This window comes from Fukomys damarensis, unplaced genomic scaffold (genome assembly GCF_012274545.1).
Source record: "Fukomys damarensis isolate Sample0158 unplaced genomic scaffold, DMR_v1.0_HiC HiC_scaffold_7, whole genome shotgun sequence".
In the NCBI taxonomy this organism is placed as follows: domain Eukaryota; kingdom Metazoa; phylum Chordata; class Mammalia; order Rodentia; family Bathyergidae; genus Fukomys; species Fukomys damarensis.
Genome location: NW_022900919.1, coordinates 12,695,467 through 12,716,039, shown reverse-complemented (window position 1 = coordinate 12,716,039; position 20,573 = coordinate 12,695,467). Strand labels below are relative to the sequence as shown.

Sequence of the window (20,573 nt, the reverse complement as noted above, 5' to 3'; positions counted from 1 at the left end):
AATTGTTTGGAGAATTTACTGAATTATGTGTTTACAAATCAACAAACAAAATTTAAAGGTTTATGTCAGATCCAACAAATGCAAAATTATATGACAACACATTATGCAAATTTTAATAAGCAAAACACATCATTTGCAAATACTATCTAATGATATCAGATACCTGTGAACAAAAATTGATAACATTTAAAATAAAGGTCAGTAAGATAAATATTTAAAAAATGAGGTCAATAGCTTTTTAAAATACATATAAAAAGCTAAAACAAAACAAAATAAAAATAAAAAACTAAAATGGATTTTAGAAATTGATAGTGTTTGAGACCCATGTGAAGAAATTCTATAACTGTACTGTAGGACTGGAAGGAAGACTACATAATTGGAGATCATTTATTGTATAAAAACTTTAAACACAGTGATTGAGAAAAGGATAAATAGATTCTTGCAATATAGCTTGCTTATCCATTAGGGGAAAATATGTCGTCGTGTTGCACTAAACACATTTTCAAAATAAATTAAAGATCAAACACTTGAAACACTTGAAACAAAAATAATTTTTTAAAAATTATAATGTTAAAATAATAGGGAAGTCCTATATGAGGTAATTGAAAAACATGAATGATGAAAGAGAAACAAAATCCTGAAAAGACAGGAATAGGCTGGTGAAAAAAAAATGCAAAAACAAAACATTTGAAGCTTATAAACAAATGTGTTATGGAAGGAATTGGCAGGTGACACAAGAGGTACAGAGTGGAAGTAAAATAAGAAAAAAAGTTTATTTGGTTGAAAAAGGTTGATCACACCTAAAAGCAGTGCCCAGGATTGACCATGCAATGGGTTACAACTCCTTCATTTATAGGGTTTTACAGGCTTGATCACATTCAGGTGGTTACATTTCATTCTCTCAGTTCACATTACCGATATTCGAATCATGGTCACAAGGCAGTTAACTTTCAACCCAGATATAGAAATTCTTTGCAGTTAGGGGAGTTTACCTTTATGATTCACCTATCTATCTATCCTAGCCCATAGGAAGTGGGGTGTTCAAGGTCAGGAAAGCAAATGTTAATAATGGTTCTTTTCATCTTGACACTTTTACAATCATGTGGTTTACAGAACTTCAGAGCTCAGGGTCTTGATGTGCCCTGTTATCTCAGGATAAGATCAAATGCCTCATTCAGTGGTTAATGCCTCCGGTGTCTGCATTTCCCCATCGATGAAATGAAGATAACTGTTGTTACATGCATGCTGGAGGTATATGGTGAGGGTTAAGTGTGTCAGTAAATGTACAGTGTTTACAACAGTTTGTGGCACACGGTGAGTGCTTATTGTATGAGTTGGCATTTTCATCTACTTTTAGCAAATTAAATGATCAAATGAATTTAAACAATAACAAATAGGTTACAGATTTTTCATTTTCAAGGACGAAATAGGAAGAAAATGTTCAAATAGAAAGGGGAACAAAGCAGGGCAAATAGGAAAGGAAGGAAGGGGAAAATAAAGAATAGAAGAAAAAATGGAAGTGAAGCTTTTGTAGATGAGGAGAAGAGGGTTTCAAGGGTGGGGAGAGAATTGGGGAAAAAGAATCAAGATATATTGTGTACAAGTACAAATTCCCTATGAATGTGATCATTATGTATATACAAAATATGCAAATAAAATTGACAAAAAAGATATGGAGGGGTGGGGGAATTAAAATAATTGAGATTCATTATATAAATATACCAACTCCACACAAGGAATGGAATCATTACGTACTACAAACATGCACTAATAAGAAAATAAAAATTGAAAAAAAAATTAAAATTAAGTTTTAAAAAATAGAAAAAGAGTACTGGAAACACTTTGGAAGGAATATGACTTTGTATAAAGCCTGTGGAAGGTATTTGGATTAAATGGATTAAAATTTAATGTACACAAATATCTGAACATTTATAGTCTAGGTATCTATTTTAAAGAGGCAACTGGGGCTCAGAGAGATACAGTAATTACCCATAGTCACACAGATGTTAAATACCAGAAACAGTAATTGAATCTGTGTGCTTTCACAATCCTATTGTGGTCCAGTGTTACAAAATAAATAAATAAATAAATAAATGAATAAAAATAAAAGTACAGTCTCATTTCTTACAAAAAGGGGCATGTGAGAATAGATTCATTCATAGGAAAATGGATACATATTGAAGATATACTCCTAAGTGAAATAAATAAGTCCCACATGTGTAAATACCAAATAGTTTCCCTGGTGTGAATATTCTGCAACAATGCATAAGATTCTAATAAGATTACTGACATTTAGAAATGGGAGGAAAGGAGCTAAAGGTGTAGGGAAGGTGTGATACATAGGGGAAGAACAAAAAGGGAAAAGAAAAAAATGTGAGAGAATGAAAAGATGAAAATAAAGTGTTTGTAGATGGGGAGGGGAGGAGGGGGTGAAGGGAGGGCAGAGGTAAGGGGAAAAAAAATGAGAATCAAGACTTGCCATGTAAAAGTACATGATCCCAACAATGAATGTAACTGTACTGTATCCCTAAATGTACCAATAAACTCAATAAAAAAAAAAAGGGGGGCATGTTACATGAGATGTTTTTCCTGAGAGAAATTGCTACATATCAAATTAAGATGCCTGAGGGGCCGGGGATTTAGCTCAGTGGTTCCACTGCCTGCTGCTTTGCAAGCACAAGGATGCAAGTTCGATCCCCATACCAAAAAAAAAAAAAACCCTGAATTTGATGAAGCTACAGAGAAGTAGACCAGCTTTTTCACGGGTCTGGGAATTTAAGTTGGCACATTTCAGAAAGGCAAACTGGCAATACTGCTCTTTGCATTAAAATAGCCATATCTCATGTCTCAGCAATTCCAGTTGTAGACATTTATCTTAAGAAACATATCTCTGGCACCGCATGGTGATACGTGCCTGTAATTCCAGCACTCTGGGAGGCTGAGGCAGGAGGATCACTGTGAGTTCAAGACCAGCCTGGGCTACATGGTTCCAGGTCAGTCTCAACTACATAGTGAGACCCTGTCTCAAAAAAAAAAAAAAAAAAAAAAAAAGGAAAAAGTATCTCTGGGTACATAAAGACATCTAGGAATAAATTCATCATGCTGTTTACATATTTTAACAACTAAAAATTATCTTAATGAGTTGCGACAAGATTAGTCAAGTATCAAGTCCTTACAAAATATTCAGAAGATGGAAACCCATTCTGAATTATATAAGAAAAGCGATTGTGTGGGAAAAATATAATGCTTTCTGTGCATCGTTAAACTTGAAAGAAGCCACTGGAATGAATATAAATTAAGATTAAAACTAGATAATATTTAAACATGTAATTACTATGTACCTGTTGGTGTTACAGTGTTGCTTTTTGCTGACTTATTTCACAGCCGCTTCCTAAGTGTGTACTCTTTTTATTCATATTGTACAGATCGGGAAACTGAGAACAGAGGGATTATGTAATTTATCCAAAGTTACCCAGCAAGTCTGAGGCAGAGATGGAATTTAGACTCAGTTCATCTGCCTCCCGGGTTCCAAAATGTCACCTGTTCTATTTTCATAAGAGACATAAATGTACATTAAAAACTATAAGTGTGTGTTTACTTGTTAAATTTTTATTTGTTTCATATTACTAGTGTTATATTTTTCCTCTTAAAATTTACTTGGTAAATTTTACCCAATTTTTAGAATTATTATATACTGCCTTTGTAGATAGCATTTTAGGGAGAGCAGATGATAAGAACTAACTCATCAAGATTCTAATACCTTATCATTAAGTTGAGAGCTGGTTTTATTTCAGGGTAGTGAGTGGACAGATTGCCTGGGAAGCAAAAAGAGCTGAAAGATGTAAGTGGGAGGGGCCTGAGGGAATGAACTCTGTGCTGCATCCCCTGGTTGGTTCCTGCGCAAACAGTGACCTGGTAGACATTCGAATCTCTCATGTTGTTTGTAACTCATGTCTCTGGGACGGGCTCAATTCCAAGTGGGGTGAATGTGAATTGCTACCAAATAAAGTGTATCAATTGCCCTACTGCCAAGCCCTGTTTCTGTCCCCATGACATTTTGTTGGAAAGTCACTTTGCCTGAGCATCAGCTGGGACCAACTGATGTGTCAGCTTTTCACATGAAAGTGTTCTGCTTTCCCCTGTGGAATGAAGGCCCTAATTGGGTAATGCTGGTTTATACCCACATCTCCATGTTCTAATTTGAATTTCCCACAATGAAGGACTCCATGTGACTCTTGCATTTGGGGTTTTTATCTTAATTGTGTATCACTCCTCCCTTCTATGCTTTCCTCCCTTCTGTTCTTTCCAATAGATTCTGATTGACACCTCTATTGAATCATTTGGTGTGGCATTGAACCAAACATTTTTATAGTCAACCAAAATAGCGACAATTCTTTAGTCAACTAACTTTTAGAAAGCCTCCCTTCCGTATTTACTGTGATTTCAGCTTACTTAATGAAATTTAATATTCTCACCTGTAGCAAAAATATTGACTAGTTTAAGGAAGTTTACAGATCAGACTAAAATTTTTAAACCAGCCTGCCTACTTAATAACTTTTCCTTTGACTCCAGAATCCTAATTACTCAGAAACAAACTTCCATACTCTCTCATACACCAAATAATTTGGCCAGGAATTAATTCTTAGCAAACTTCTGATAAAAGTTTATGATGTTTATGTTGTATCTGAAAATAATCTAAGGGACATGAAAATGCCAGTGTTCTGGGTTATAGAAGTTTCTGTTTAGAATTGTGTTACATCTACATCACTGTCTGGTGAAGATGCTTTCCTCAAATTAATTGCCTACTGTTGTACATTCTTCGCCTATGAAATGAGTGGTATAAAACCATAGGTGATAGGTCAATTTTAAGAATTTAAATTGTATGGGCTGGGGATTTAGCTCAGTGGTTTGGTGGCCTGCCTTGCAAGGGCAGGGACCCAAGTTCAATCCCTAGTACCAAAAAAAAAAAAAAAAAAAAAAAAAAAAATTCAAGTTGCAAATTTGATGTTAAAGATAGTTTTTTTTTTCTTTTAATCCAAGACCTTTATATTTGAGTAAAGTGGAGTCCTCCCCAGAATCCCAGAAAGGCTCTCTACATATATTTACAGTCTTCCTTTCATCATAAATTAAAATCTGTTTCACTTCTTTTTGCCTTTGTTGACAGGGACAACAAAATTAGGCAAAGATTAAAAATAGCTATTTTCTCCTTAAAATGTTTTTGAGTGTACATTAATTACCTTCTTTAATGTTTTAAAATGATAAGGTATTGGACATTATTTACAGAGTTCTAAGAACAAATACCTTAGCTTTTGACACAAAATCTATGTTAAATTTTTATTTCCTATTAGAATTTGCTGTCTTGTAAGTGCTTGGCAAGTTGGGATGTAAGAGATGTTTTTAACCTCTATTCTTGCATTGGAAGTTCAATTTCATAAATACAGTGGAAAATGAAGATATTTTAAAAACATAGTCCCTTCTGTTAGCATTTCAGTACAGTATTTAATTATAACAGTAAATATTCAAATGCATTTACCTATTCTTAATTCAAACATGTTTCAAATCCAACATAGTATGTTTGCTCTTCCCTCTACCCTTTACCATTTTAAAATATATTCTTTGTAGCAAACAAGTTGAAAAGTTAAATAAAAAAATCTTCATTAAAAATTGTAGTTCATTTGCACTTTGAATGCTGTATAGCAGTTTAAAAATTAGGTACATCTATATGTTAATACAAACTCAGATGGGTAGCTACAAACTGAAGTTGTAATATCTAGAGTATCACTTAGGCCAAAAGTCTTACATCCTTTTGTAACACTATTTTTATGATATAAAGTCTTAGTAAAAACTTTAAAAAAGGATGCACGCCCAATTCCTTCTGAATTTCTAATCAGAGGAAAGAATTGTGATATTTATGGAAGTTCAAAGGAACATTAGTTTCTTTGGTAATTTTGAAAGTTGTTGAATTTGTATGTTTGAAATTAATTTTCTGTTACAGTGCTGAACATGAATAGCTTTAATTATACCTAGCTTTGATGATGGCTTTCATGTCCATAGGTGGATTCTGGGTTTTGCTGACACGATTCTAGGGACATTGAGTAACAGGAAATGGTCATTTACTAAATTAAAAAAAGAAAAACCTCCTTTTGCTATGAAATATTTCTTTTTATACTGATACCTCCTGTTCTTTTGATCTTCCTTAATTCTAAAGAAATCATGGAAATTTTAAGAATAGAGTATAATTGAGGGCTAAAGCAAAGTTAGACCAAATGCAGTTTAGCAAACTGTCATGCTGTTTTTGTATTTATCTCTTTCAACTTTAACACCCACAATTTATTAAGTGAGACTGTGTTTCAGAGCAGAAGCTGAGAATCCTGTTTGGACTCCGTTGAGGAAGGAAGCCAGGTCTTTATGGGGCACCCCCTTCCTCTTAGCCAGTGGCCAGGAAAACCATCGTATTGCATAAAAGCTATTCAATCTGAGAGAGGTGGGGTGACTTTGGGAAGGAAGATGACCTCTCCCTTGTAAAGTGGAATTGCTGTTTCCCGCTGTGACTCAGTCCACTCATTTCCACCACTGTTTATAGGAACGCTTGTGTGAATGCTTCTAGTGACAGCAATGATCTTTTAAAATATGGCTCCGTTTCCACGTCCTTGAATCTTCTAAATTGAGTAAATTATTGATCATTGCAATTCCAAAACAGAGTGTTTGATAAACTGAAGCTTTGCAGAGGCCCTTTCAGTATTAATAGGTATGTTCTGAAAAGCCAGAAGTGTAATCAGTGCATGCACCAGTACTGTGCATCACGGAATCAAGCCTCCTATCAAATCTGAAGTGTGATAAAATCCAGCTAATTAACATGCCTTTCATGGGAGTCTTCCTGCCTTTTACAGTTTCTCCAATGATGCAGGAGCTGTCTCCTATGTGGGAGTCTGCAGGTAGCTTAGTGGTTAGCACCGGCGAACTTCTTTATTTTGAATATTTATTGCACTTGGGGTATTTGGAATGATTTTGGATTTTGACTACAACTTTAGCTAACCCACTTTTACTTATGTAATTTCTGTTGTTATCTCGTTAGTGAAATACAGATCACTTTATGAAAATGAGCTTTTGCATTAATTTCTTTAGTATATTTAAACTTTTTGAGAATGTTTTTAGATTAACTAAATCTGAAAAATTACAGACTAGAGAGTTCGCATGTAACTTTCACGCAAATTCTCCCAATGTGAGCATCTTCAATAACCATCATATATGTCTGTCAGAATGTACATCAAGTGACACTGATGCATTATTAATAATTAAACTGTGATCTTTATTTAGATTTCACCAGATTTTGGACTAATATCCTTTTTCTGTTCCAGGATCCAATTCAGGGTACTAAAGTATATTTAATCATCTTATTTCCTTAATCTTCTCTGATTTATGATGCATTCCTAGTCTTTCCTTCTTTCCCATGACCTTGACAGTCTTGAGGAATATTGGCCCAGGCTTTTGTAAAATATTTGTTACTTTTGAATACATGAAAACGCTGTTTTTTTTTTTTAAGAAATGTAGTTCAGTCTTGATTTGTACCAATAATTTTCATCACTCTACCAGGTTTGACCTTGTAAATACTACTTTATCTTCTTAACAATTATAATAACATTCTGTAATAAAAATTGATTTGTGGTGGACCTAATACCTGTTTAATATTCATCTGTTCATCATGCTATATTCTCAACTTTGCTCAAGTTAGTTTTGCTTCTTCCTTTTAAACCACGCAGAAAGTTTCTACCAATCAATATATTATCTCTTATTTGAACAGATTAGAGATGGAGAACTAAGTTGTTATGTGTTGAAGAACAAAGATTTGGAACAAGCTTTTAAAGGAGTTATCTACTTAGAGATGGATCTCATATACAATCCGGTAAGTCTCCGTGGGCCATTCCTCCCAGCTTTCAGGCCTTTAGAGATTCAAAGTCAGCTACGATATTTCAGAAATATTGTCACCAGAGAGAAAAGAGAACATTTTAAAAAAATACACTTCACCATAAAATCTGTGCTGAGCGTCCCAGCTTTCAAGTTGTGTTACCCTGTTGAGCCCCCAGAATTGATGGGGTTTAATTCACAGGAAATCCAAATGTCAAGAAAAACATGAAAATAAAGGGGAAAAGTAGGATTTATATATAACACATTAATATAGAGAGATTTGCATAAATGTAGTAACATGCATAATTTATGATATATATGCAAATAATTATTTAATGTAAAATTTATGTTATAGAATCTATACAATAGATGTGTATATCTGAGTAACATCTGTAACATCTCTGATTTCTTTATACTCTATATCATCTGTAATATAGAACCTGGGCAATATATAATGCATAGTAACTCATATATAATATAATGAATTTTATATCTATATTTTTGCAGAATTTCTGTAGTGCTAGAACTGTGAACGAAGGTGTTCAGAATAAGAGTATGCTGCTTTTATTTTCTTTGTTTTTTCCATTTCCCTTCAAGGAAATATATGCAGGTTACAAGATAGGTGACCCCTTGTCTCCTGCTGTCTTATGTATGGATTATATCACGAGGTTATTATGCTCAGAAAAAATCTGAGTTTAAGGGACAGAAAGTTGATCTGTAAATTGAAGATGTTTTGGTTAAGTGATTATTTTCCATTGTGTGTCTGGGAAAGGACTGGGATTTTATCTGTTCCTCCTTCTGGTGGTTTGACTCAGTCACAAAGTCACTGTGAAACTAACTTTATTTCCTGTGAAATGGGGCTACTGTGGCTCACCTGCTTATTTTTTCCAGTTCATTGGAAAGAAATGAAATTCAGTGTGGAAGGGTTGCTTTTTACCAGTTGAAAGCTGCCGTTCACATGCCAGGCATCATGGATGAAGCCTTAATTGAGAAAGACACTAGAGGGAGGTTTTAGCTTTTAGAGACGCGGGTTTAAGAAGTTATGTGCCTCAGTCTTCTAGTGGTTTCAGATGCACCCCTGTGGAGTTAGTCCGGTAGCTAACTTTCTCCCAGCTGCAGTCTGAGCCCCCGGGCCTCTCATGGAACGAGACCCCAGAAACAGCAGAGCCCAGGGGTGCTCGGCCATCGCCTCTGCTTCCTGTCTCAGCCGGAGGGGCAGAGCTATTGGTGTCTTCATTCTGCCCAGTTGCTGAAAACAAAATCAAGTCCAGATGAATGCTGCCCTTTTAAACAGTGGTGTCTTTCTAGGTCAAGGCCAGTCTTAGGACCTTTACTCCCAGAGAAAAGCGCTTTGTTGAAGATAGCCGCAAGCTGTCCAAAAAGGTAGGTCAGTACAGCGCTGTAAGTGTCTTGTGGGCACATTGAGCACCCAGTACCCAAGAGCTTCTTGGTCATGGCTTGTGGGCCTCTCCCCATCCCTCTCCACTCCTGCCTCCCCTCTCTTCCCCTTTCCTCCCCTCCTCTCCACTTCTTTCTACTTGTCTTCCCTTCTCTCCCCAAATAAGGGTTTTAGGCAGCTCAGTGAGAGAGGAGAGACTTATAGTCTCTCTGTAGGATGAAGCCAAAAGTGTTAGTCCTCCAACACTCTTCTAGATCTCTCTCTGAGCAATTCCTAGCATCAAGCACACGGGTTCTTCTGAATTTCCTCCCTCACAGTCCTGTCCGTCTCTGGGCTTTAAAAATCTTAGGAAGGCTTCTTCCCCCTGAGTGGGCCAGGCATTCAAAAGGTTCATCTTTGGTGATTTCTGGCCTCCAGTTCTCCTCTGACTGCTCTTACCACTTTTGTGTTATCCAAATATGGGGTGTGTTGGCATTTTACCCCACATTGACTTAAATGTCTCTCTGCTTATTGCCCTAAATTTTTCTCACATCAGTATATCCCTCAGTGAAGAGCATGGATCAGTAGGGGAAATTTCATGATTATTATTATTATTATCATTTTTCATTACCTTTTTTTGTGTTGTTGTTCAGAGTCCCTCCCTGTCCTCTTTAGACATAGCTCAGAATTTCAGTCCATACCCATTGTCCTTCTTCAGAGTGTGGCAAAGAACAAAGTGTCCTTTTTTCAGGCATTTATTACTTCCCCCACTTCCTGTGGGTAGACAGCTGTGGATGACACAAAGCAGTTAAATATAAAGGCAGCTTATCATCCTTTTGTTTCCCGTGAACTTCTGAGCACACTTGGGAAAGGCCTCCAGAGTGTTCCAAAAGGAAGCATCTGTATTTTTTTTTTGTCTACCCTAACATTGAGTGTATTTATTTTGTGTAATGTTAGTAAATGTCTTATTATTATTGCTGCTTTTTTCTCTGTTTACTTGAAAGTTAAAACTTTGGTTGAGGTAGGTAGGGTAGCTACATTGCAATCAAATTGAAAGGCAATCTACCTACAAGTGGGGAATAAAGTTTCCTTTGCAAAACAGGACCTCCATGTGGGGTGGCTTTGGGCACAATGAGGAGTGAGGGGTTGGGGACTGAAATCCCGCAGTGTGGCAACACCCTCCCCACAGGCCTCTCACCACCTCATTTCCCCAAATGTTCATCAAGTTGAAACTTTTGCTTATGATACACATGCTTAAAATCACCTGATATATGACAGGTATTTTTCTTAATTCTCACAAGCACTTGCAATGTGAGGCCTATTGTCAATATTATTTTGTGAGAGAGGTTAAGAGACTTTCTAAACTTGGTTCTCTTCTTTTACTCTTTGGAACCAGATGACCTATACTCAGTGGTGGTGAACCTCCGGGATGCAGTCTGCAGCAGGCATGCAGAGCCCTCTCTCTGGGCAGGAGGGACAAGGCGCCTTGCAGCCAGACATCACATAACAGCTGTCTTTTCTAAACTGAAACCTCACTGTTTGGGTTTAATTGCATTGTAAACTCTTCGCACTAAATGAGTGGGTTTGGGATTGCAGTTTGAGCGCTTGTTCTCTAAAAGGTTTGCCATCACTGGTTTATAACACTGTATATTTCCACTGTTAGTCTATAAATTACTTCCATATTAAATGTCAGCACTAATTCTCAAATTATCTCTTTCTCTCTAGATCTAACTCTGTTTGTTTCTCTCTCTCCCTCTCTCTCTCACTCTCTCTCTCTCACAAACACACACACTCTTACCTATACCAAATCAAATGCTTACCTATATCAAATGCTTTTGCCAACTTGATTTGTACTGAACAACAGGCTGTTCTTCACCAAATGAGCTGAAATATGCACTGGTTTGCTTTTCCTCTGTGAATGCTAATAACTTTGAGAAGAATTTCAGAAGCATCAGGATTTTTACTTTCTGTTAATTTTTTTTGACTAGAACCTCTACAGAATTATAACGTAAGGGCACTATTGATAGTATGCGAATCTAGTTCTCTGTGTATTATTTTTGTCAGATCTTATCAAGGGACGTAGACCGTGTGAAAAGACTCACGGTGGCGATATGGAATACGATCCAGTTCCTTAAGAGCTGCTTCCAGTGGGAATCCGCACTAAGGAGTACGATGGCATTCGTGGTAAGCTTCCTTTCTATGCTCAAATTATTTGTGGCTTATTTGCACCCTTTCTTCTTTCTAAAATACAGCAAGGCATTGGAGCTTTGTGGGGTTGTCTTTCTAAGATCACAGTTAGGTCAAATTTACCCACAGAAATCCTTTCATTTACCCACATCCTTTCATAATACCATTTCTTAGTGAGCTTAAAAGGGCCAGTGTTCTATGTATTGTAAATGTTCCTGTAGCTGTTATGTAACCAAGTTCATGGTCTCCCCATTGACCGTATCTCTCTCCTTCTGTGCCATAGGTACCAGTAATATTTGAAAAATAGCAGCTAAAAAAATCCCATGACTAAATTATAACTAAATGGCTATAATTTAGGTTCTAAGTGAATCATTCACAAACTTTGATATTAACACATTTATTCACATAGAGCCACTTGGGACATAATTGATTGCTGCCCATTACAATTTGACTCAGTGACACCCTGGAGAAGCACTTCTGTGTATGAAATGCACACTTTTCTCTGATAAGCATAATCAAATCATAGAATCAAAGAGCTGAAAGAGATCTCCAAGGCACCTGGGATAGTCCAAGGATCTTGGAAGGTCCTCGGTGTTGGCAAAGGGCCTCCCTCACTTACCTCTCTGGGCATTCGCCCTCATTTACAAAGGGACTTGTTCTTGATCACATGGGTAATATCAGACATGGAAGGAGAAGCCAAGTTTCCAAATGGTAAACCCTGTACATGCAGCCATCCGTTCCCATGCTATGCAGAGATGACTGTGGGGCTCGTCTGCCGCGTGAGTGGTCTCAGAGCGAACAGGAGTCATAGGCCAATTTATTCTGATTTCTGCACTTTGCATGGTTCTCTGTCTTCTCTTGCCAGTAGGGCCTCAGTATCACTTCCTGATCCACAGATTCAGACTTATACAATTTATGTGAGCTTAAAGTGTGAATAGGTTCAGGGTCACTTCCACCTTTTTTATACAGTCAAGTGCATCAGCTGCATGAACTGGCTTTTTCTTCGTTATTGAGGGACACTGTTTGGCCTGTTTTATTTTTCCATCACTTCAGGGCACAGAGGACCTTGCTGCCTGCATATTTTACCGTGACTTTGTCTTCTGTACTGTCTGAAGGTGCTAAAGCATTGCAGTTTAATAATGAGGAATTTGTTAATCCATATCCATCATCTTGCCATTTCTTTATCCACGTCCTCCTCAGCTGGTGGCTTCACATGTCAGGTCCCTCTCCAGCCTCCCCAGCTGCATTTCCCACCTGAATTCCCTTTCGAAACTTTCCATGGAATGTTCTGTACAACTCTGGCCAAAAGAGGGAAATGAACACAATTGGTAGCTTCTTCCAGTCAGTGCTCCAGCCAGTGCGGCAAAGAGCAGAGAATTTCCTCTTGCTCCAGCTCAGTTTCTGGCACTGTGACTTTAGACAAACAGGGATCTGCTGCCCTGGATTCTGCAGGGGATGACAGGAATGATTAATGGGCTGCTGGCCTGATCAGAAGAAAGATTAGAACAAATGAATTGAAATAGGTTGTGCAGGAGAAGGGACTTCTAGACAGGAAGTGGCCTTGCCAATGGGCCGCTTCACTGCTTGTTCCCTGGGTGCGTCCTCCCTGCTGGATTCCACTTGGAGCTGAGTGTTCTGCAAAGCACAGGTAGAAGCGTCTTGCCTGCAGATGCCTGAGGCCTACAGAAAGGAGGCGAAGGTGCCATTTTCCCCATTTTTCCGAAGCTTGATTTGCCAGGTTGCCTGAGTTTAGGAGACTGGGCAGCCCCACTGTCTGTGTTTATGGGGGATTGTTTCCTCTGGATGGCATGGAGAAAAGGAAGAATCAATTAGAAATATGATTCCATTAGCCCTCTGTAGCCACAGCTTCAGCAAACCACAGATTGAATATATGTCTAAATAATTGTGTTTGCTGTGCATGCCTTCAATCCCAGCACCTCATCGGGCTGAGGCAAGAGGATGACAAGTTCAAATCTTACCACCTGGATGACTTAGTGCATCACTGTCTCAAATAAATAGAGAAAAAGAGAGAGAGACAGACAGACAGACAGACAGACAGACAGACAGACAGACAGAAAGAAAGAAAGAAAGAAAGAAAGAAAGAAAGAGAGAGAGAGAAAGAAAATGTAGCTTATTGTGAAGGTCCTGGGTTCAATCCTTACCAGAAAAAAAATGTGTTTTTACTGAACAAGTATGGACTTTTTCTTTTCCTTTGCAGCTATACAGAACAGTATAGTGACTATTTATATACATTTACATTGTATTAGGCACCATTAGGTTAGAGCTGAATTAAAGTGTGTATAGCTGTATTTTATATAAAGGACTCAAGCATTTGTAAATTTCCATATCTGTCAGGGTCCCCAGACCAGTGTCCCATGGATACGGAGAGATGACCATGTACATAAATTTTATCCTGTGTTTTTCCTGAAAATACTGGAATGAAATGTGCTCACTTAGGCACATTTTTGGTTTGAATTTGAAACTTTGTATGCAAAAGTTTATATCACATTTATAAAGCCCAGCCAGCAATGGATTTCAGTGTCAACAAGACAGCGAGGTAGATGGTTACCTTCCTAAATCAATGAGGTGTGATTTCATTCAACTGCTTTGTTGTTACTGAATACTATCATGAAGATATTTTTTAAAAATTTTATGCTATTTAAAGCAAGAGACTATGAAGAAGATACTTTCGTAGAACTTGTGTGTGTGGTTATTTTCTTCTCTTCTATTTTAAAAGTATTTTTAGGTAACATTATGAGTAGTGATGCCTGCATTCATCGGGGTGGCATTTTGCTTTCCCATGGACTGGCTGCCTGCCCGTATAATAGGCTGGCACACCTGGGCTGCTGCTGGTGGCAGTGTTGTAATCGGAGACTGAGGGTCTCCACTGTGGCTGTCTTTCTGCAGGGTGTTGTATCCTCAGATGCCCCGGGCTAGAAAGAGGTAGAGAGGCTGTGAAGGAAAGCCCAGCCTTGTCTCTGCCTGGCCCACCGTGACCACCTCTGTTTGCCGGAGTGGTGCGGGCTGACTAATGCTGTGCTGTCAACTGCTGAGCACTGCATGCTACTCCTGGGCTTTCTTCCTCCATGAGACACTTTGCTTGTGCTCTGCCTGTTTGCCTGGGTGTTCATGGGCAGGACACCTGGGGTAGTCTAAAGTGTGGTTTGTAAGCCCAGGACTTATTACATCGCCAGGTTGTATGACTCTGCAGTCAGCACTGAGAGAGAGAAAAGCTACTTTTTTTTTTTGAGCTAAATCTGTGGCCCGGGAAAAGCTACTTTGAATTCATTACCGACTCCAACCACAGTAATGTTGCTGCATTCTGTTGAATTCATTGTCATTGTGAGAAATCAAATGAGGCTTTTTGGGTGGTGAGAAATTCCAAATCATGTTTCCACAGCTTAATTATTTTATGATGATGAATATTTAATTTATTTTTTCTGTCTTTTGAGTCTTTCTCCTTCCTCTAATTTTCCACATGTTCTGGTGTATTGTTTTTAACTAAGCTTTACTTAATAATGTGTGTTAAATTATATATATATATAGATAGATAGATAGATAGATAGATATAGATATATTTTCTCTGCAAAATTGCATTCTTGACTTTCCAGATGAAAGACAAATTAATATGCCAGTTTTATTGACACAGACAAATGTAACTGAAATATCTTGCCTAGAAGTCAGAGTATCTATGTGTTTCCATAGAAATAGACTTATAAACAAATAGACATTTTATGTGTACATGTATGGTTATTCCCACTCAGACTTTGAACTCTAAGGGTATTCATAGTTAATTCTATATCATTGTATCTGACATGGTCCCGAACATTTTACAAATGTGAACTCATTTTATTCTCAGAATAATCTGCTGGTATAGGTGCTAATTGCTACCTTCTTTTAACAGATGAGAAAAATGAGCCTATATAGGTTAAGCAAATTCATAGCTCGTATGCTTCTAAGAGACAGTGCTAAGATTGAAGCCTCAGTCATCTGGCTTGACAAGCCATGTGCCTAATTACTGGGCTCTATTTCCTTTCACCAATGCATAAGATACAGGTCTTGTGGTCCTTGTAGTTGGATAGTGATTCCAGGAGCCACCATATTGATTATTTCAGATATATATGTGGAAGCTATGCCTGGAAGTTAAGTCTACTCCAGGATGCTTTAGAAGAAAGAAAGCTTTGTTATACGGTGGTAATAATTTCCGATGTCAGTTGCTTTATTCACAGGTAACATAGCCAAAATCAAAGAAGCAGAAGACAGGAATACCCTGTAATATTCCCGGGGAACAGCCCAGACCCTGGTGTTTCGTGTATCGGATATCCATGGCATCTGTCTTGATGACCTAGAAAATCCTATTCTCTGGTGCTGGAATAATTCCCAAACTAGGATCTATAGTTTTATCCCTACTTTTGGGGGATACTCTTAAACCATGTGGAAGAGTGTTTAAGGAAAAACGCACAATGATGGCTAAATACAACTAATTGGAGCGGTCATGAATGGAATCTATGTAGTTCAGATTTTCTTTCATATTTCCCGAGTTAATCAAGATAAAGGATAGGAGTAGAATGAAGAACAGTTATTGATTGCATTTGTACATTTCATCAAAGTATCTTAGCACAAGAGCAATCAAAGAGACAGGTACACGTTTCTGGTTAATGGACAGCTCTGTTCTAAAGTCTTAGTGTCTCAGTGCAGCTACATTATTTAAAGTAATGAAATTGTCCCCAAAAGATAATTTTGTACTATGATATTTTTATTGTAGAACCAGTCATGATTCTTTTGCTTAATTTTTTGTGAATATATATTCATGTTAGAAATCCTAAGTTTTCTATAACAATATCTTCACCTATGTGAATGCATTTTCACATGTTAAAATAACATTCATGTGACAGATGACATCGTTAAAAGGTTATTTCAAATAGTAAAGGTCTCCTGATGCCTTGCAAAGTATGACTGCATTTATGTAGTTCTGCTTTCCACCAATCCTTCAGGTACACACCTATTAATCTAGAGAGGCACCTATGTGGGGCATTGATGGATTCCTTGTTTTATTAAATTTCTACCGGACGTTTGATGTTAGAAAGTAATCTAAACCTACCATATATCAATGGGTATCTTCATAAAACTATGACTTTAGCACCTGTGACTTTTTCCTTAACGTTTTTGAGTGTAGGAAAATAATTCTATTCTTCAAAGTTGTCAGGGTCCATACATGATACAGGGTTGAAAGCTTCAAGCAACCTCCCTCCAATAAGGTTAAAAATAGGTCTCGACTTTCTTAATTAATTATATCCTAGGCTTAACATTTGTAGAATTCTTAGCTTTTAGAGACCCTAGAATATTCATCAGTATGAAATAATTTCACTTTGAAGTTAAAAATAACAGCAGCAATCATAGAACTAGCCCTTCTAACATGCAGCAAGTGAACATGCATATGTATTTGTGTGTGTATGACATGTATTTCTGTGTGTGCATGCGCACACACACAAACACTAAGAAGCAGAGGGCATTGAAGATATGAAAAGTTGCCCCGTGGAACATTTTGTGAAAACAGTTTAGCAAAAATTGGATGCTCTCTCTGTAGTTTAAAGAGCATTTAGGTTCATTTTGCTGTGTTAGAATTGACAAGTGCAACTGCAATTTTGTTCTGAGATTGGGTTCTTCAAATAATTCTAGTCAAATGTCTTCTTGGTGCTTTTGATATTTATGTGTTAACTGTGTCTAAAATGTTTACTTTTATAAAAATTCTATCACCAATTTATTTACAGCTCACTGTACCTGCATTTGATTAGATGTTTTCAGGGGCTTTCTCTACATGTGGTAGAAATCACTATTGGACACACAAAGCAGATTCACAGTTCATTTGGTAGGTGTTTGTGCAGGTGCAAGTCAAAAACGAATGATATTTCTGTAAAGATAAAAAAAAAAGAAATTTCACAGTTGTCATAACCACTTTACATGAATGAGAGGATTTTTAGGTATCTTTTAATATGTTTGTATATGCACACACTCATATCTATAAATACAAAATGTATATATAATATATAAAATAGTTAAAATATTTGGAATTCTATTATTTGCCTTAACATTTATAAGATCTTCCTTTTCATGAGAGGCTACATAATATACTTTAAAAATACTTTAAAGTTTTTAGCATTTTTAATAAGGACAATCCATCACTGCACATTGCGATTATAATTTTTACAACATAATTGCACCTTCTATTGACAACTTCTCAGGCATTAACTAATTGTGCCATTTAATAAAATTATAGTAATTGCATTAAAAAGATTATCTGTTGAAGCTATAAAAGGACACTTATTAACTATTTTGGCATAGTTTCATGTTTGTATTTTCAGCCTTATAATTGAATTGTACTTCTGGACATTGATGTAAATCACCTGGTATTTTGGAGTATCCCGACGTCCACTAATAAACATGAGATTTTTAGTATTGTACTCCCGCAGCAAACATTGCCCTGCACACACAGCTACGGTAGATAAGAAGGAAATGGTTAACTTGCCTTTGGTACAAATAGGCCCAGCCCCTATGTCAGAGTCTCCTGTCACCACCGCACCATTGCCTCCTCCGGGCTTTCTTTTGGCGAGCACTTCCAGGCACACGTTTTGCTTTGAACTTAAAGAGAGCAACAGTAGTAATGGAACCAAGGGCACACACATACACACTCAGAAAGCAGGGGGCATTTTTCAAATGCTTTCTCCAGGCTTTCAACATAGAATCCCTTGTTTTTACAGAATCCATTGAGTTCAGGCTAGTTCACTCTACTTTCCAAGGATATCCTGTTGACTTGAATGCCATTTTCATCTTTAGATCTTAAATTTTTGAGGCAGGAAAGACTTTAGAACTCATGTGTCTCCTTCATGCAGTGAATGCTTGAGCATCTTTAATATTGTTTCCCTTCCTATTCCCTTTTCCACAACCACTGATGGTCTGAGCAGTGATGGCAAAACTTTTGGAGCTTTCGGTGATTCGAATAGCTGGTTGAGGCATAGCATGCATGCCCTGGGTTGGCCACTGCTGCTAGAGTATTGGATACACTGTTAGATACAGAGTTGCAAAGGAGAAATTTTCATGTTAAGTATTCATCAGACCATCTGGCTCCATTCCTTTTCTTCTACTGTCCCATCCTCTTCCCCTGACACTTCTTCCTCCTTATCCCATCCAACTTCTCTCCTCACTTACTTGCACCCATTTTGTTTTACTTCCTTTAACTTCTCTTCTTACATTTGTAAAGAAAAGTTGGTGTTTAAATTATTAAACAATATCACAAATTTTGCCCTCTGGGGATCAAACTAGATAATGAGCATGGATATATTAAAAAGTATGAAATGAGCTATAGATATTGATAGGACTTATCTGATAAAACTAACAGTGGGATATGGTGGTGTTCTGATTCAGAGAAAAGCCTCATCACACGTGCACACACAGTGTTCTGAATGTGCTGGTCAAAGACTGTTGGAGGACCTGTTCAGTGACAGGGTGGAGATACAAGCCATGGTGTTAAATATTGTAATGATTATTCAAGACATGTCTTAGCTTCCCTTCACTGTGACAAAATACACAAGGAGATAACTGCAAAGGAGGAGAGATTTACTTTGGCTCACAGTTACAGAGATTTCAGGGCATGGTTTTGTTGGCTCCATTGACTTGAGCCTGAGCTGACACTAAAATATCATGGCAGTGGGAATATACAGGAGAGGAAATTGCATGCCTCAAGGCATTTACTCTTCAGAGACATACTTTTTCCAACTAGGCCCTGCCTCTCAGAGATCCTGGTGAACACAGCTGAGAAGCAAGTTTTCAAAACAGGAGGCTTTGGATGACATTTACAATCCAAGCCATAGCAAAATCCAGCCATTTCTAGGACTGAGATAACCGACAAATTCCAAAGCATGGAGTCCCACATGCGAGAGTGTGATAGTTCTCTTACTGTTTGCCCTCCCAAATTACATCCAAAATAGGACAAATTTCATCTCATGGACCTAGTGCTTCAGGTTACTGTCATGTGTTATAGAATATGCAGTATAACAGAGCTACACAGTGGAAGGACTGTAAGAGCATACAAGAGGCTGCAAAATGGCCAACGCCAGGGTTTAAATCTATACTGCTTCAGACTGTAGCGTACACAACAGGCATCCCATCAGTGCTGCTTGGAAGAATGCTAGGATCAATGCACATCCGTCACTTTCTGTTTATTGCAACTCTGGCTCTAATCATAACAGCCTTTGTGCCCCACCAGTGGGAAAAATCTAAAGATTGTCTAATGACTTTATCATCATCTTGTCTGGTACACATAACCTTGGCTCTTTTACGACCTGGCCCACAAGGCTTTTGCTAAATAGCAGCAACATGACCAAAGGGCAGCCAGCAGTAGGAGGGTTGGCAGAGGAAGGAAAGACTGATGGTATCTTGAGATCAGCAGTTCCCAAATTGGGGGGGGGTCTCTTATTTTTTTGTTATTCTCCCCACCCATCTGTTTCTAAATGTGATACCTGGCTGTATGAACATTTTGGGTAATGTGAAAATGCAAAAGAATGTTTAGAAACAAAGAGAGGGACCTGGCATATGTGGAAACAGTTATAACCATTCCCTGTACAGGGTTTGACCTGTTGAAGAACTAGGCTCAGCACTTACATTTCTGGCTAATTTGATATTGCATTTTTTTTGCACTCCAGCTTTGTTATTTGTTTCCAAGCTGTCATTTTTATTAGTCTCTCTGGCTGATCTTTTGGGGCTCTACATCAGGTGGTGTATGCTCTTATTGTCTGGCTGGGCTTGGCAGGCACAGGGCCCTTTTATTTCTGTGTGATGTGGGCGTGCTTGCCTGGGTAGCCTGTAATTAGACCCACCACAGGTGACAGTTACAAGAGAGCCCTATAATCATTCTAGCTGCCTGATCTGATGTTTATGAAGAGAAACCTTCATTGTGGTCTGGTTAGGCTTTACTGCAGCATATTGTACTTTTGCCATTTGATTTATGATTTAAAAAGCTGTGCTTTGTTACCTCTCCCTCTATCTTAAGTGTGTATCATTGGCTTTTTCAAATAACAGATGTATTTGTGGGGAAAAATCATCACTG

At 37.7% G+C, this 20,573-nt stretch overlaps 1 protein-coding gene across 2 annotated transcripts in view; it reads left to right on the top strand.

Annotated features, from left to right (window-relative positions):
- Mctp2 (multiple C2 and transmembrane domain containing 2) overlaps window positions 1-20,573 on the top strand; it is a 177,015-nt gene that overhangs the window by 91,376 nt on the left and 65,066 nt on the right. For both annotated transcript variants that reach the window (XM_010621001.3, XM_010621000.3), the window contains 3 exons: window positions 7,802-7,903; window positions 9,214-9,288; window positions 11,348-11,467. In XM_010621001.3, coding sequence (XP_010619303.1) covers window positions 7,802-7,903; window positions 9,214-9,288; window positions 11,348-11,467 — 297 coding nt within the window. The remainder of the gene's footprint in view (window positions 1-7,801; window positions 7,904-9,213; window positions 9,289-11,347; window positions 11,468-20,573) is intronic.